The 17,172-nt window shown below is 33.3% G+C and overlaps 1 protein-coding gene across 7 annotated transcripts in view; it reads right to left on the reverse strand.

Annotated features, from left to right (window-relative positions):
* The window catches only part of DGKB (diacylglycerol kinase beta), a 715,318-nt gene that overhangs the window by 312,972 nt on the left and 385,174 nt on the right, over positions 1 to 17,172 (reverse strand). For all 7 annotated transcript variants that reach the window (XM_043589012.1, XM_043589009.1, XM_043589010.1 and 4 more), the window contains one exon: positions 4,761 to 4,825. In XM_043589012.1, the coding sequence (XP_043444947.1) occupies positions 4,761 to 4,825 (65 nt within the window). The remainder of the gene's footprint in view (positions 1 to 4,760; positions 4,826 to 17,172) is intronic.

Below are 17,172 nucleotides of genomic sequence, written 5' to 3' on the forward strand. Positions count from 1 at the left end.
TCAAATGATTTGCAACTTACAAAATTAGAGACAAAGAAAAAGAGACATAAAAACAAATTTTTAATACTTAAGTCTTCAGGTCACCATCACCAGGTAAATATTAATAACTGGTTGATAATTACATATTGCTGACCTATAAAGTTGATAACAAGTGCTAAACAAATGTATAAGTAAGCTTGTATTATTCATTAGCAAGACATCCACAATGGTCAGAGATTATAACTGAAGAATTTTTGCTTGTTTTTTAACATTGTTGGGGGCTTTGGAGATTAAGTACATGAATACTGTACAAAAAAAAAATAAAGGCATTATTAAAATCTGAAAGAATAGTTGTTTAGAATGAAGACTCATTCTAGGCATATTTCAGTTCTGTTTTATCTACTACATTTTTGACACTATAAAAAGGGTAAACTATAAAAGTTAGGTAGGTATTTTTTTTTATTTTTTATTTATTTATTTTTTGGGGGACAGAGAGAGACAGAGCATGAACGGGGGAGGGGCAGAGAGAGAGGGAGACACAGAATCGGAAACAGGCTCCAGGCTCCGAGCCATCAGCCCAGAGCCTGACGCGGGGCTCGAACTCACGGGCTGCGAGATCGCGACCTGGCTGAAGTCAGACGCTTAACCCACTGCGCCACCCAGGCGCCCCGGTAGGTATTTAAAAGACAAATACAGCGCTCATTAATAAATAATTTAGTAAAGAGATTTAGCAAGTATCTACTAAGTGAGCATTATGTTCCATGCTCTGTATAGATACTAAAGTCCCAGAAAGAGTCTTATTCCAGGATCTCACCAAGCCTACTTTAGAGGAAAAAACAAACAAAAAAAAAATCAAGCATCATTCCACAGAACCAGTGTGATTTTAAAGTCATACGCAAATTTCTATGTTCCTGTATGCTATTAATTTCTTGGGTAATTTGGAGTACAGAACTTCTTTTTTAGGGGCACCTGGGTGGCTCAGTCGGTTAAGCGTCCGACTTCAGCCAGGTCACGATCTCGGGGTACCAGGTCACGATCTCGGGGTCCCTGAGTTCGAGCCCCGCGTCGGGCTCTGGGCTGATGGCTCAGAGCCTGGAGCCTGTTTCCGATTCTGTGTCTCCCTCTCTCTCTGCCCCTCCCCCGTTCATGCTCTGTCTCTCTCTGTCCCAAAAATAAATAAACGTTGAAAAAAAAAAGAACTTTTTTATATTAGGGTTTATTAATATAGTGATAAAGTATAAGTGTGGTGTTCCAACTTGTTACTTTTGTTTCTTCCTTTCACACATTTGGCCAGTAAGACCCTCTGATGTATCCGCTATCACTACACAGATGAGTTAAACGGCTTTATTTAAATTCATACACCAATTTCCATTTTCTAGTTGTAGATTTCTTCATAAAAAGCGGAATGCAGAACAAGAATGAAGTATATTCCTCTGAACAGGAGGCTAAGAAAACAATCTGTATCTCATTCAGTGCATTAGAGACCAGATTCTTTTAAATAAGGACTTACTTGTAGACTTACTGAATTAGTATCTTTGTGGAGTATCGCTGGCTATCAGGGTTTGCTAGCAAATCGAATCAAGTGATGTTAAAAAAAATTAGTTTTTTGAAACAAGCTGTAACAAGCTATAACTACAGTATTAATAAATCTTTGTAAGATGACCAATTTTTTTTTATAGTTGGTTCCATTTCACATATTACTTGTAAGTCTTTGTCAATGTTGCAAGATTTTATTCATGGAATTAAAGAGTTTTGGTTTTTTTCAAAATTATTACAGCCCTTCATAATTATCATTTTAATGGATGCATATTTTAAATACTATAAGTGTACAATTATTAGTATCATTTTTTAAAGTAAGAACTTATATTGCTCTGTTCTACACTTGATCTAAGTCAAAAGGCCAAGAAGTAATATCATGCTCTATTCTCAATAAAATCAGGAGAATTAGTAATGTATGTGAATTCTAAGAACACGAATGTGATTATTAATAATAATAGTCAAGTCAATATTTTAAATAATAATATTGTACAATAATGGTTTTAAATAATAGTTTCCTCAATACTTTAAGGATTATTTGAGTCTAAAATAATAAAAAATATATATATTAAGTATGAAGAATGTCTTGAGTTTAGAAAGTTAAACAACAATTCCTTTTAATAGTTAACTTAGATTTATACAAAAATTTGGAAAAGAATATGATATAAACCTCTCAACCAGCACTCTCTTAAGCACCGGAAAAATCATTATCTTTCCCAGTTCTTTCAATTTCTGTCAGAAGAAGCATAGAGAGAACTATATATTTTGGTAATTAATTTCCTTAAGATAATGTTAGAAACATCAAGTTCTTTAAAATATAAATGAATTTCAAGGTGAGCACACTAGAGGATAATATTAATGGCATATGATTGATTGTGACAAGAGATCTGATGTGAAACACCATTATTATGAGTATTTAAAAAATCCATTTGCAAATTCCTGAAAATACCAAAGAGTGCTATGGCTGAATGTGTCTCAAAGTTGAAATCTGAAAATCTGTCCTTATAAGTATGAAATTGTTTATGCACAATATGTGGCATGTCTTCCTCATAAAAATTTATTAGAAAATTTTCATATTCTGAATAAGTTAAATTATAGTTTAGCAAATTATCTAAAAGCTTGTAATTCTGAGTGAAGACAATCTGTAAAAAATATAGATTGAAATGTATGTGCCTGACTTGGTAATATATGCAATGTTAGAGCTCTTAACTTAAAAAAAAATAGTAGGTGATTATACACTGAGTATCTACTATATATCTGACATTCTTTGAACTCACAGTAGAAACATGTGACCTGTGTCAATCTAGAAGGTGTTTTCTATGTTATTAGCCTTCCAAATGTATTTTTACACTTTACAAATACATTGGGCTATACAAACGCATTGCTGTAAATAGTATCTAACCACATATTGGGCAGTGAGGAATGTCATAAATTAACACTGCAATTGATAATAAAAAATTAAGTAGATATATGTGAATAATAGAAGTCTTATTAAGAAGAATTAAAATTATTCCGGAGAACAGAATTCATTAACCACTGGTACTTGAGAGAGGATCATATATATTGGCATTCTTATATGTAGTATGTCAATTTGAGTATTACATAAATATATTGATACACTTTCTCTATACTTTTAATTCTCCTTTCTTCCCCTCTCCCCTATCATTCTCTTTCTCTCTGCTGAATAACTTTGGGACAAAAATGCCTTAAACATCATCAAACTTTTTTTTTTTTCCATGTATTTCTTACAGTCTTTACTGGGTTTTTAAATTGTGAAACTCCTGAATGGGGTCACTGCATGCCTCATTCTCAAATAGCATTTATTTTTTTGCTTGAAATCTATTTCAATATATGAATATCAACATATGACTGCTACACAGAATGGTATTTGAGTAAGCACGAGCTAGATTTTATAATATGGTTTTATGTACATTAACTAGTATATTCATGTCCAGGACATTCAAGGTAGATTACCATGTGTTAAAAGTTGCTATAAAGTGAATATAATTTCATTGTTACATCAATTTATTTGCATATATTTTATAAAATAAAATTAAATTTTATAAAATGAAAATGGCTATTCTACATACAAAGAAAATTTATAGGTGCAACGTTTAATTAGATTTCTACTAAATTTTATAATACACATGTCACAAGATTCACACAAAAAAAGTATATAATAAAAATTTAGTTTTCATCCCAACCGTTTAGTTCCCTTTTCCAGAAAGAACCAGAATTAAGAGATTTTTGTGAATCCCTCCAAAGACACTATGGGCACATGTACATATCCATACATACATTTCTTCCACTTTCCTTAAACAAAAATTGTACCTAGCTGAATTATAAGAGAAAAGGCAAACCATAATATCATGATTTTATGATTTCCAGGGTTGTTAACTATCCAAATATGGAGACCACAGATCCTTGGGCTTTGAATATTAATATTAATATTGAATATATACTTAAATATATGCACAGAAATGCTGGTTATGATTTTGTAACTTTGTGAAATGATCAAAGTAGAAATGTATGTAATTGAAGCAAAGATGATTTACTTCCATCCCATTTTTCCTGGGGAAAGGGTTGGAGACAGCCCTATTTCCATCTACAAGTGGGGAAGATACAAAACCAAAGCTTTCTCTATTTCCCTGAATATCAGAAAAAGTCAATATCTACATTTGAAAAAGAAATATGTATTACTATATTAGCAAAACAAATTCTCATTGTCAAGGATCTTCTCCTTGAAGAATGTATCTTTTAAAGTAGTTTATGTTAGCATTGATTATTTCTCTGGTTTATTTTCCATTTACTTGAGGCCAATACTGGATGAACAGTAGAAAGATGAGAGGCCTTCCGTGATACCTTTGTAATACAGAGTTACTCAGCATTATCAAATCACAGTCCCATGTTTTCTCTTTGGGACTTGGTGTAATCACCCTCATATTTTTAGCCATATAAAGACTTCCAGTATATCTTAACAAAATATTAGTTTTACCTTATACTTGAAATTCTTTTTAACACATGAGAATGGACTACAGATGACCACTGCATTCCTCATTATAGTCTCATTAAAACCAAAGAAGAAAAATTAAATTCATTTACACTTGTGTCTCAATACTCACACATACATACCCAATCTTATTCAGCGATTATACCTAAAATGTTTTAGAGCACAGACTGATCCTTTTCATGACATAATTCATCAACAGTAACCGTAATTATAATTTTATCATATGTTATCTTACCTACTGTTGAATTTTTCTGGGTGTTTTTCTCTCATGATGTGGAATCTGTGTGCAATGGAAGCATCCTAGGTAGAGAAACAGAAAAGAAAAATGAGACAGTTTATGATCCTACTATTTTGTGCAAAGATCAAAAGAGAAAAGTTAATGAGTAATATTTTTAAATTACTCTTTCTTAACAATATTGCCAAGAAGACACTCTGAAATTAGGCAAAAATGAGTAACCTACAAAAATTCAGTACAAGTGTGATTTATGCCATCATTTCACTGTCGGTTACTTGTTATATTGACTTCTGGAAACTGATTTCTATTTAATTTATGTATCTCCTTTAATAACTGGTTTTGGTCTCATGATCGAAGTATGTTTAAAATAGTGTAAATGAACATAAATGTTAAAAAGTAGTTGAAAATATTGTAATGCATAGCTGGAAGGATGCCTAAGTGGAGCGATAGTAATTTCTAGTCCTTTGAGATTAATTATGAGTAAAAAGATAGTGTGAAAGTGCGTATTTAATAAAGGTAAATGAGTATAATACATGACTTCAAAGTTTGCTAAGAGTGTCTTGCATGTGTAACTATTAACTGTTCAGTCACAAGCAACCTTCTCACATGTCTTGCTTAATGGAGAAAAGAAAGCACCGAAGAGAGAAAATTATTTTTGGAGAATTGGTGTAATTATAACTAAGCTCTGAGACCCCAAACATATCAGTTCTGAACCCGAATGGATGTTTCTTTCTTTTAGGAAATCCATTCAGAGTTTCTATGAGACAGAATCACACTGAGCATGTGAGATTGGTAGAATATTGTGATTCAAGCTTTTCAAACAGACTGTTCTTGCTGACTTTAAACAGTTGCCCCTGTTATTCCAAGCAAGAAGATATTTCCCCATTCTTCATCTACACATGATTAATCACTCCAATGAGAAACTAATATATTTACCAGTCATCTCAAAAGAAATGGGTCTACTGTTGTGATTAACTTAATTTTGTTTCATAGTGCAGATAAAAAAAAAAAGCATACACAAAGGAAATAAAGAAGTTGTGTATTTGAGAGAATCTTGAAAACACTAATCAAGGATTAAAAGTCTAATGAATGAAATGAAAAGGCTAATGTGCTTACTCATGCATAACAAAGCATGAGGCACAAGAGAGGGACCAAAGCCCGCTGCAGATGGCAGGCCCAGTAGCTTTTCCCTACAAGATAAAGCTGTAATAGCACTGTTAGTTTTTCTGTAGATTTTATCCTCTAAAAATCATTAAGTAATTAAATTAATCTGCAAGAGAAAAGGACACAAAGATATATAGAAAAACTTATTAAAAAGTTACCCCAAAACCCTCTGTGGTTTGGTATTCTAGGATGTCTTTGTTATACATACATGGTCAACTTCCTGGTTTGCTAAGAAGTAGTAATGTCAAGATGGTTCACTTTTATTGGTTTAATAGCTCTCAAATACAGTCAGAGAGTTTCTTCTTTTTTTTAAATTCTTACTAATAAGTCATAAATACATCTTAGAATGTTGTGTTACGTGGTATGAAATTATAGATAAAAATGTAGCTAGGCTATTAAGGGTATATTATATGACATGATCATTAATTTTTTTAAATCATTTATTTTGACTTTATCCCTAATCTGGTTCAAAATCAATTTGTAATACTTTATAATTAAATGCATACATCCAGGAGACCAGCTGAACAAAAAGAAAAGAAGTATGATTCAAGTACTAAGAATGGATGATCAATATTGGTTATCCATAGGGAGACTATCATTGAATTTGCTTCTGCGTGAATTATTTTTCCTGCTAACGTAGAGAACTGAGACTTTTAAAAATAGATTGTGTAGTATAATTTGCTTTACAAGCGTATTATTTTTGCAATAACAAATCTCTTCCTTTCCAAAGCAACATAAACAGGTTAGAGAGGGCAAGAGGAAAGGAGAGAAAAGGGGAAAGGAGAAGAAAGGAGAAAGAGTTTCAAAAGAAGACCATTTAATTAGACTGGACTATAACTGGGTAAACTCCTAGGCGTATAGATCACCAAATAGCCAAGGACAAACTTAATGTTAGCTCTATCTCCAAGATACTGGGGCAATGGATCATGTAGTAAAAGCAGGGATAAATTAAAACTGGTGAGGAACACTGGGATGCCTTTTCCATGTGTTGAATGGCTTTCATGGGAGTTGGCATTTGCTAACTACAGGACTGATAAGAAACAATGACGGCAGGTGTTCATTTGGATGAGAATTCAGACTGAATTCCCATGGGACACTGTCCCTTTGGCGTAACCCCAAGAGACTTAAAAGAGAACTGCCAAACACTGTAAACTTATCCAGCAGCCATATTTCAGAGACACCGAAGATTCTGTAAAAGGAGACCAAATAAGAAAAAGCTATAATAGTGTCGGGTTTTTTTATATAAATTTTGCTGTTTCTGTCTCTATGTACTCCACTCTTGAGAAACATAAATTAATCAACATTACTCCATTCTAGAATGAACAAACTGTAAATTCAGACAGACTTTTACTTCCAAGACTTGTAACTTTGAGCAAATGACTTATTTATTGTTAAGTCACAGCTTTCTTATCTTTAAAAGAGGATACTCATACTCCATTATAATATTTTGGTGAAGATTTTTTAGATTATTTTGTATAGTTGGGATGTTCATATATTTTATATCCACATCAGAATTACACTGAAAGTAAAAGAGGATGCTAAACCATAGTTAAACTGTATAATTTTGGAACATGTGTTTACTGACTCTGAAATTGGTGTTATTTCCTGAAATTATAAAATACTTTAAATTAATTAAAACTTAGTTAGATCTTAAGAAGTAAAAATAAAATATACCCATCTTTATTAAGGCAAGACAAATTTAAATATGTAAATTTTATAAGCAGCAGAAAGTAGTAATACACACACACAGTACATAGAAATATTCATATATCAGAGAATCAGCTTCTTAGTCATAGGTGTCTTTAATACTCTGTCACTGATATTTTTCTGAGAAGTGATTTCTCTTTTCCTGTAAGGGGTTATTACATTTTTATTTTTAAAAATACAGTTAACCTAAATCTCCAAAGTTGCATTTTAAGTTATTAATTCAAAATTCATCAATTTTAAGTGTACCATTCAAAGAGTTTTGACAAAGGTATATATAATAACTACTTTCACAAACATGACAGAGAAATTTTCCATTACCCCAAAAAAGTTCCCTTTTGCATTTATATACTTTTACACTGGCATATATCCCCACTACCCCCCTTAAAAGACATTGGTCTGCTTTCTGTCACTGTAATTGCATTTTCTAAAATTTCCTATAAATGGAATTTAAAAGTACTCTTTTACATCAGGCTTCCTTCACTTATTGTAATACTTAACGAGATTCTACCATTTGTTCCCATATCAGTGGTTTGTCACCTTTTATTACTAAATAGTATCCAAATGAAAAGATAGGCCACAGTTCATTTACTCACTGATTGCTGGCATTTGACTTTTTATGAATAAAGCTGCTATGAACTTTTGAGCACAACTCTTTTCATAGACATATGCGATTGTATCTTTTGAGTAAATACCTAGGATTGAGACTGCCCAATTGTATTGATAAAGATTGTATCATTGTACCATTTTGCACTTCTACCAGTAACATTTGAGAGTTCCAGTTACTCCCCATCTTTACTAACATTCCACAGCAACACCAACCCTTGGCAGTCTTGAATTTCACCATTCTAATAAATTTGCAATGGTGCTGTTGCTTGGAACTTTAACCATGTGAGCCAACACCAGCTGCTTCACTAGAGGGGTCTGTCAATTCTGACGAAAATAGAAGATTTGAATGTTCTGGGGCAGACTTACTAGATGCTTCCAGCTCTACCACAATGCATTCATTCTGGCAGTTCTTGTACTATCTCAGCAAAGAGCACTCCACAATTCCACTTGTGGTTTCTGCCTCAAAATCACCCCACAAAGAGCCTCACGTGTTTTAAAGGATTCGTCCTTTTTTATTAAATTTCTCCAAAAGATATTTCAGAGGATATATGCTTAAAGTCTCCTTTGAAGAACTTTAAGCTCTCAAACTGATTACGATCTTTTTCTTTGGTTAAACTATACTTAAAATAAAAGCAGTAAGTTGAAAAATGCAATGTATCACAATTGTTAAAATAAATTTTCCTTATTGTTGATTGAAGTTGATTATCTTTTCATATGCTCTTGCCTCAACTTTTTCTTGTGTGGAGTACCTAGTCAAGTCCTTCATCCATTCTATGCACATTAAAAATATTTATATTAATAACCATAATGATGATAATTAGCAGTAATTAAATATTCACTACTCTTTCTTAAAGCGCTACTTTAAGAGCTTTGCATGTAATATTTCATTTAACCTTCATAAACATTTTATGAGCTAGCTACTGCTACCTACATTTTATGATTGAGGAAACTGAGGACTATGGAGTTTAGAATTGTTCCAGACCATACAGGAAGAAGCTGTGAAATTAACAGCTAAATACAGGTAACTGCCTTCAAGCCTTTTATATTTTTTGCTAGTAATGAGAAAGTCATGCATTGCAAATATTTTCCAAATTTCTTTTTTTTCCCACTTTTCTTTTTTACCTTGTAGTGTTAAATTTTTATATTTCAGATATATTAACCTTTTCTTTCAGTCTTTTGAGTCATGCTTAGAAAGATCCTTCCTTTCTCCATAATTCAGCAGAATACTTTTTGTTTTTTCCCTGATGACTTCATGTTTTACACTGTAGTGTTTCAATCATTTCAGATTTATACATATTAATATATATTAATAGAATGTGCTTAATAATCTAATTTTTCCTCCTTGTTTGAAAGACACAGGTAATTCTATAATAAATTTCCACCTCTATATCTCTACGTTACCTCTGAACTGTACCCAACTATTTTAATTATTCTAGTTCTGTACTAAATGTTCATATTTGGTTGGGCTAGAATCAATTCTCCGCTTACTCTTTTTTAAAAAATTTGTTGTTTTCCTACAAGATTCATATTTTTGGATAAAATTTGAAATAATTTTCGAGTTACCTTTGCTTTTAAGAACCTGGCCAAAATCTTTTGGTATTGTAATCATATCTTACACGATAGACAAATTTTGGGAGAACTGGAATATTTTATAATATCAGGCCTATCTTTCAAAAGTATGTTTTCCTACTTATTAGGTTTTCTCATATAATTCTTAGTAGGGCCCAAAGTTTCCTTCACATTAAGTGTAATATATTTATATTTATTACATAAATACTTATCCATTTCTTTTTTATTATAATACAACACCTTCTTACATTATCTGTTTGAGCTGGTTATATTTTTTAAAAAATAATTTGATCATTTATTATTAATCTTTTCCACAGACACCTTGTAATGCTGTTGCCATATATCATTCCTTTCAGGTGATTCATTTTTGGGGGACATACAGTCCTATTATCTACAAATAATGATATATGCTCTGCCTTCTTTCAAAAACCTCCTTCCCCAATTCTTTTTTTCTTATCTAATTGCTTACTGAGTACATTCAAAACAGTACCAAATGGAAATGCTAGTACACTTGTTGCAAACTCGATTTAGTGAAAATATGTATACTATACTACATTATCATTACATATGATGCTGCCTTTTCTTTTGAGATCCTAAGTTTTTACCATGCTTGGAAAGATTCATCCAGTTATATTTCATTAAGAGTTTGACTCCCTTTCTTGATATATTTTTTTTTCCATAACTATGACCATCTTACATGTAGCATGTTAACCTAACAGGTAAACTCTATGTAAGCTTATGTAGTTTCTATGAGAATAGGGAGAGGTTGTCTCTGTTTTTTCTTTTCTTTTCTTTTCTCTTTTCTTTTCTTTTCTCCTTTTCTTTTCTTTTCTTTTCTTTTCTTTTCTTTTCTTTTCTTTTCTTTTCTTTTCTTTTCTTTTCTTTTCTTTTCTTTTCTTTTCTTTTCTTTTCTTTTCTTTTCTTCCACTTGATTTATGCCCTTCTGTATCTGAGAACTAGAGTATAGCCTGAGAAAGATTAACCATCAAGTTGTGGTTGACTGAATGAATGGGTGAATGACCAAATGTTTTTAATAACCACCAGATACCTATTGACATTCACTAGAGCAGAGAGGTTAAAAACACGAGCTGTAGATTTAAACAACCTGGGTTCAAGACCTGGCTCTAAAATTAACTGGATCTTTGACCTTGAAAAGTATGCTTAGGTTTCAGTCCTGCCATGTTCCTATCTTAAAAATAGAAATGATATTAACAGTACCTGCTTTCCTACAAAGATGTGATATTCTAGTACCTGGAGGTAGTTAAAACAGGGCTTGGTACATACAAAGCAATCAAATACGTTAGCTCTTATTATTACTGAAATATATTTAGTGTTTTGAGGTTCATATCATTTTTCCTTTGGTTCATTGATATCTTAAATAAAATCTATAATGCATTAGATGAAGTATCTGGGGACAATCATGCTTTGGTATGCAAAGTTTTGTGGGTCTTAAAAAGATTATTCAGTGTATATATGGTAAATTAATCAACAAACCCAAAGGGTCAGGAATAGCACACCATAATTTAAATTCATATAAATATTTCTGCACTAGCACATATAAATAATGATTCAAAGAAGGATAAATTAACATTACAATGACCATGTCCATTCATATTCTGTATTTCACCAAATAAACAATAAAGAAATTTTGATTTTCAGAGCTTTGGGGACTCTGAAATTTTAGATACAAGATTATAGTTCAGAATTTATTTCCTATCTACAATTAGCAGTCTTTGCTCTCCTGACAACCTTTACCTAATGTACTAATTATACAATACACTATCTGTTAAAATATTTTATTTAAGAAAATCACACCAACAACTATAAGTGAGACTGTTTCATAGGCAGATTTTATGAGATATTGATAACTGCTGGCTAATAAGGAGCATCGGAATATTTCCATCTTTATGTTCTGAAACAGCTGACAACACATGAGAATTATTTGCTCTTCGAAGGCTTTAATAATCATTTGTGAGTTGCCAGCTTTGTAGTTTGGGGAGTTTTTCTAACATTTCTTAAGTTCTGTGATCTATTTAGGTTTTTTTCTCTCTACATAATTAAAATAATATTTTTCATGAAGTCATCTGTAGTGACTGGACTGAAAAGTGGTCCCCAAAGATATTAGAACCTAATTCCTAGAACTTGGTAAAGTTTTTGCAGATGTGATCAAGCTACAGATTAACATTGCTTGGGACCAGTGACTCCTTTCTGCCTCGCACTGTCTCTCTTTTGGAATAGGAATGTCTAACTATTCTGCTATGCTTGTTCCATCACTGTATTTTGAAAGCAGATAACTTTCTTTCTGGTTTCACAGGTCCACAATAGAGAAATCTGCCCCAGGGTGAATCATCTGAGTCTCACCTATAACTAATTTTGATAATTTATATGATAAGATGTGGACTTTGAGCTGATGATATTTAGATGAGCATTTTTAAACGTTTATTTCTGAGACAGAAAGCATGTGTGAGCACACACACACAGTGGGGGTGGGGCAGAGAGAGAGGGGGAGACACAAAATCCAAAGCAGCCTCTAGACTCTAAGCTGACAGAAGCAAGCCTGATGCTTGGCTTGAACTTACCAAGTGTGAACTTATCAACTGAGCCGAGTTAGGGCACTCAACTGACTGAGCCGAATTCAGGCACCCCTAGATGAGCCTTTTGACTTGACTTGATTTAACAGACTGAGACATTTGGAGACACTGAAATGAGGTGTAAGTATTTTGTATGTGGGACGGAATAAATCTTTGAGGGCCAGCAGGTAGACAGTAGTGGGATGAATGGCAACCCCTGAATATATCTGTCCCAAATCCCTGGAACCTGAAAATGTCATCTTATATGGTGAACTTTTTACAAATGTGATTGAATTAAGGATCTTGAAATGAGAAGATTATCTGAATTATCCAAGTAGGACCTAAATGCCTTTACAAGTGTCCTTATAATAAAGAGAGACAGAGGGAAATTTGACAGACAGAAGAGGAGGAGGCAAGGTGATAGGAGAGGCAGAGAATGGAGTGATGCGGCCAGAAGTCAAGGAACACTGGCAGCCGCCAGAAGCCAGAAGCGGCAAAGAAGGGATTCTCCCCTACAGCCTCGTGAAGAACCATGAACCTAGTGACACTGTGATTTCTGCCCAGGAATACAAAATTTGGACTTTCAGACTCTTGAACCATGAAGGAATACATCTCTACTGTTTTAAGTCACCAAGTTTGTGGTAACTTGTTACAGCAGGCAAAGAAAATTTATACATCATCTATCCCTACAAGTTGTTTGAAGAAAGCATTATCTTAACTTTTCTGAATCCTTATTTCATTCTATCAATTCAAATTGCATTATTTTTTGTATTTAGCATGATGTTTTGAATGTGTAATTTAGCATATTACTACTTGGGGCTCCTGGGTAGCTCAGCGGGTTAAGCATCTGACTCTTGATTTCACCTCAGGTCATGATGTCACAGTTCCTGAGTTCAAGCCCCACATTGAGCTCTGCACTGAGAGTGCAGAGCCTGCTTGGAATTCTCTGCCTCTGTCTCTGCCTCTCCCCCACGCATTCTCTCTCCCTCTCTTTCTCTCAAAATAAATAAATAAATTCTAAATAAAAAGAAAGGCAGAACTTCTTGTCTTTATGAGAAAGACTTAAGTCAACCCCAGATCCTCCTGCTGAGTATCTACTTAACATTGATTGCGTTAGGGGTCTTTAGAAATAGAACAGATAAAAAAGAAGTATATGCATTATAAAGGAAGAGAAAAACTATCATTATTTATGGATGACATAAATATTCTGTATAGAAAATCCAAAGGAATCAAATGAAATCCACATAAATTGAGTTTAATGAGTTGTCCCGATATATAATTAGCATATAAAATTAGCAAAATTAACCACATTAAGACAAAGTGAAGGAAAATTATCCCATTCACAATAACAACAATTACAAAAACTACCAATGTGAGTCCTACAGAAGAAAATCATAATTACTGAAAGACACAGAAGAGCAAATCAATGGAGATACATACCATCCTGAGGCACAATGATTTAAGGAGCTGGAGGATGCAAGGGGTGGTACGGTTTCTTCTGGACTTGAGCATCAATGGAAGTACAAGGACTTTTCTCTATTGTATTGTATTTACTGTCTCTTTGAACTGGTTGAAGTGTGTGTGTGAGAGTGTATGTGATTCCACAGGATTTCAGAGGCTTCAGGTTGCACACCTGCAATTTATCCTGCTATGAATACTTCAGATGCAACCCAGTGCAGACTTGTGTTAGTTAGCTTCTGATTACATTCCTGGGACAATCAGAGAATTTTTCTAAAATTGCAAATTCAGACTTAGAGAAATACATTCCTGAGAGGAAGATGACAGGTGTTAGTCATTTAGAGCCAGTCCCCAGGGTCTGGCTTTGCTGAATGGTAGATGCAGACTCAGAAGCAGAATTTTCAATGAGGAGATTTGCACCAAGAGGTGGCTTAGTGAAGCCACGCATTTCACTGTGAGCAGACTTCTCACGCATTTCTTAAATTAAGAAATTTCTTTAAAACACTTTCTCTAGGAATATGGCAAAAGTTATAATTTTCAGTTTAAATTATTACTCTCAGATTTTATAATTCTCTTTAGTTTTAGTTGCCCCCCCCCAATTACTCAGTAAAGTTAGAGAGCACATGTCACTCGCTCTGTGTGTCCACGTTACAGAGAGAAGTATGACTTGCGGTTGTCTGTGAGATGAAGCCTGTCCCCACCTCAGCATCTTCCCGCTCTCCTTTTCTCATTTTTCAAGAAACCCTTAGGAAGCTGGTAGCTTTACACTGAGGGAAGCGGCATCATCAGTGTTCCATAAAAAACAGATGATATACTCCAATCTGAGGAAGTGCATTATCCTAAATGCAAAGAAGCTGAGAAACCAATAGGGTCATACAGAATACTGGAAAAGTAGAAGGAAAGGGTTTCCACACCTAAATCCTTTTGGGTAACGTGAAAAGGCAGTTACCACTCAGAAGGAATAGAGTGACATGCAGAACATGGCCTTGAGAGAAAAAGACCTCCACTCACAACTGACTTTTCATTGAGATAGACAGGGATATAATCACCCTCCCCACTTTCTTCCTTCTCATCTCTCGCTGGGGCCCTCAACTGGAAAAGTCAATCGGAAGCAAAAGGACAAGAGGAATCTGATAGTTACATAGGACACTGCCCGGTCAGACAGCACGATGGAGAAGGACAGAGAGGGGATCTAGGCAGGCAAACGGAAGCAATCCAGAATAGAGGAATTGCAGTCCTTAAGATTCAATGCTCATAGCAGAACAGAAAGCTACGTGCAAGAACACAGAAGTCTAAGAAGCATGAGCACCAAATATATGGAAAAGTACTGACATTTAAGGGGGGGCTACCGTTGTATCAACAAAAGTATCAAATAATTGTAATATATAAGTATATATGTACATGTATATATATAAAATATGCATTTAAAATTTTTAATGAATACTTATTACATGGTACCCGGAAATAAATACTAAACTTTCTCATTTTAAAAAAAGCTAAACACCTGAAATAATTTGAGTTATTTCAGAAAATGAAACCAAAGTTGCCATTATTACCTAAGAGCACCCTGTAAGTTTACATATGTGCACTAAGAATAAAGTGTACACAAAGAAATTTTTCCAGCTTTAGCAAAGAGTTACATATCCCATGTAAATATATTTCCACTATGTGCTACACACTAAATTTTTAAATATAAATTTTGCTAATTTGGGAAAAATATATTATTATACCTATAGAGTTACCTTAATTAAGTTTAGTTAATAAATTAATCCCTTGTCTCAATAAAATTGATATACAGCATAACCTTTAAGCTACTCTTAATGGCTAGGGCTATTTTTTTACGTATTATAAACCTTGTACAGTGACACAGTATGGGCCTCAGTGCATGCAGGGCTGTTGGCTCTACACTGAATCACTTCAGACTATTATGGTGTTTTCTAGTTTTAAGGTTTTTTAAATCCTTTCCTATTCCATCATATCAAACCCCTATCTTTCACTTCTTGCTGTAAAGAAAATGTCTTTCCTTAGCAGTTTCCTCCTGCTTCACTGATGTAAATTTTCATACTTTGAAAAAAAGGGAACCACAGAATTTGAAACCTAGAATTGAACATAACTACTGCTCATAGCCTGCTCTAACAAAGTGGACTAAACAAAGCTTACACAAGTCTGGAACACAGCCAATAAGCAGAAAAGAGGCTAAAATAGTCTATAGGTTCTCCTATAAGTGAATTTCAGAAATTTTGTGCATCAACTTTGAGATAATCATTCTAACCTAAGCATTTTATTTTACATAATTCCTAGGTGGCCATTTTACTCCAAAAAACCAAAGTTAGTAGTACCATAATCTTTTATAAATAAACATTATTGGGATTTAAATATTGTATTTTTCACCTCTTATAAACATTTGTTAAAAATTTAATAGACTATGTTAAGAGTGACAGGAGAAGTACAAATGATTAGTTTGAGTTTCAGTTCTCAAACAAAAAACCCATACTTAAAATTATACAGTAAAAATCATTTAATTTTATATAATTAAAATTATATATATATAGAGAGAGAGGGAGAGAGTCTTCATTTTCACAATCTCATTAAAAATTCCCATTGTTTACATAAATTTTATGCAGACGAGATCATGAAACCAAGCAGATTAGTTTAGGTTGTGAGGAAAAAATATTCCAATTAGCCCTAAATCATAAATCCCACGTTTGCTCTATCACATACAACACATAGCACTGCCAGAAAACTTCCAGAACGGTTTCTTCACGTTAACTTTAAGCTCTGTGAACAAACTTGCCAAAAGAATAATAAACTTAGTATACACATACTATTACCACAACTATATAATTTCTATGATCAAAATGCTCCTTTAAATACAAATTTTGTTGTACTAAGCAGATTTGATTTTTTTGTTCAATTAAAAAGACTAAATTCTTCTCAAAGTGCTTCTTTTGATTAAGAAATCATAAATTTGGAGGCCTAGAAATCTCAAATGAAGCAAACAGTGTACAGTACATAATTAGTGACTGAATTGTAATCTAAATAATTGCTTCATAATTTGTTTCATTCCTAATGTGGAACGACCCAAGAACATCTTAATTAAACAAAAATACATGAAAGCCAAATTTATAAGAGTTTTAGTAGCAGTTAATCATTAGATCAGGAGCTCCCTTTCTATAGAGGCTGAGGTCAAAACTAAAGAAAGCAGATAGTAATACATACAGAACTTGGTGCATAAGTAGCAAAGGCAATATTTAAATCAAAATTGTTACTAAAAACACTGTAGAATAAAATTTAGGTTTTTCTTTTTAATTTCATAGTTTGGGTGCTGTGGCGATTAA

This window comes from Prionailurus bengalensis, chromosome A2 (assembly GCF_016509475.1).
Source record: "Prionailurus bengalensis isolate Pbe53 chromosome A2, Fcat_Pben_1.1_paternal_pri, whole genome shotgun sequence".
Classification (NCBI taxonomy): domain Eukaryota; kingdom Metazoa; phylum Chordata; class Mammalia; order Carnivora; family Felidae; genus Prionailurus; species Prionailurus bengalensis.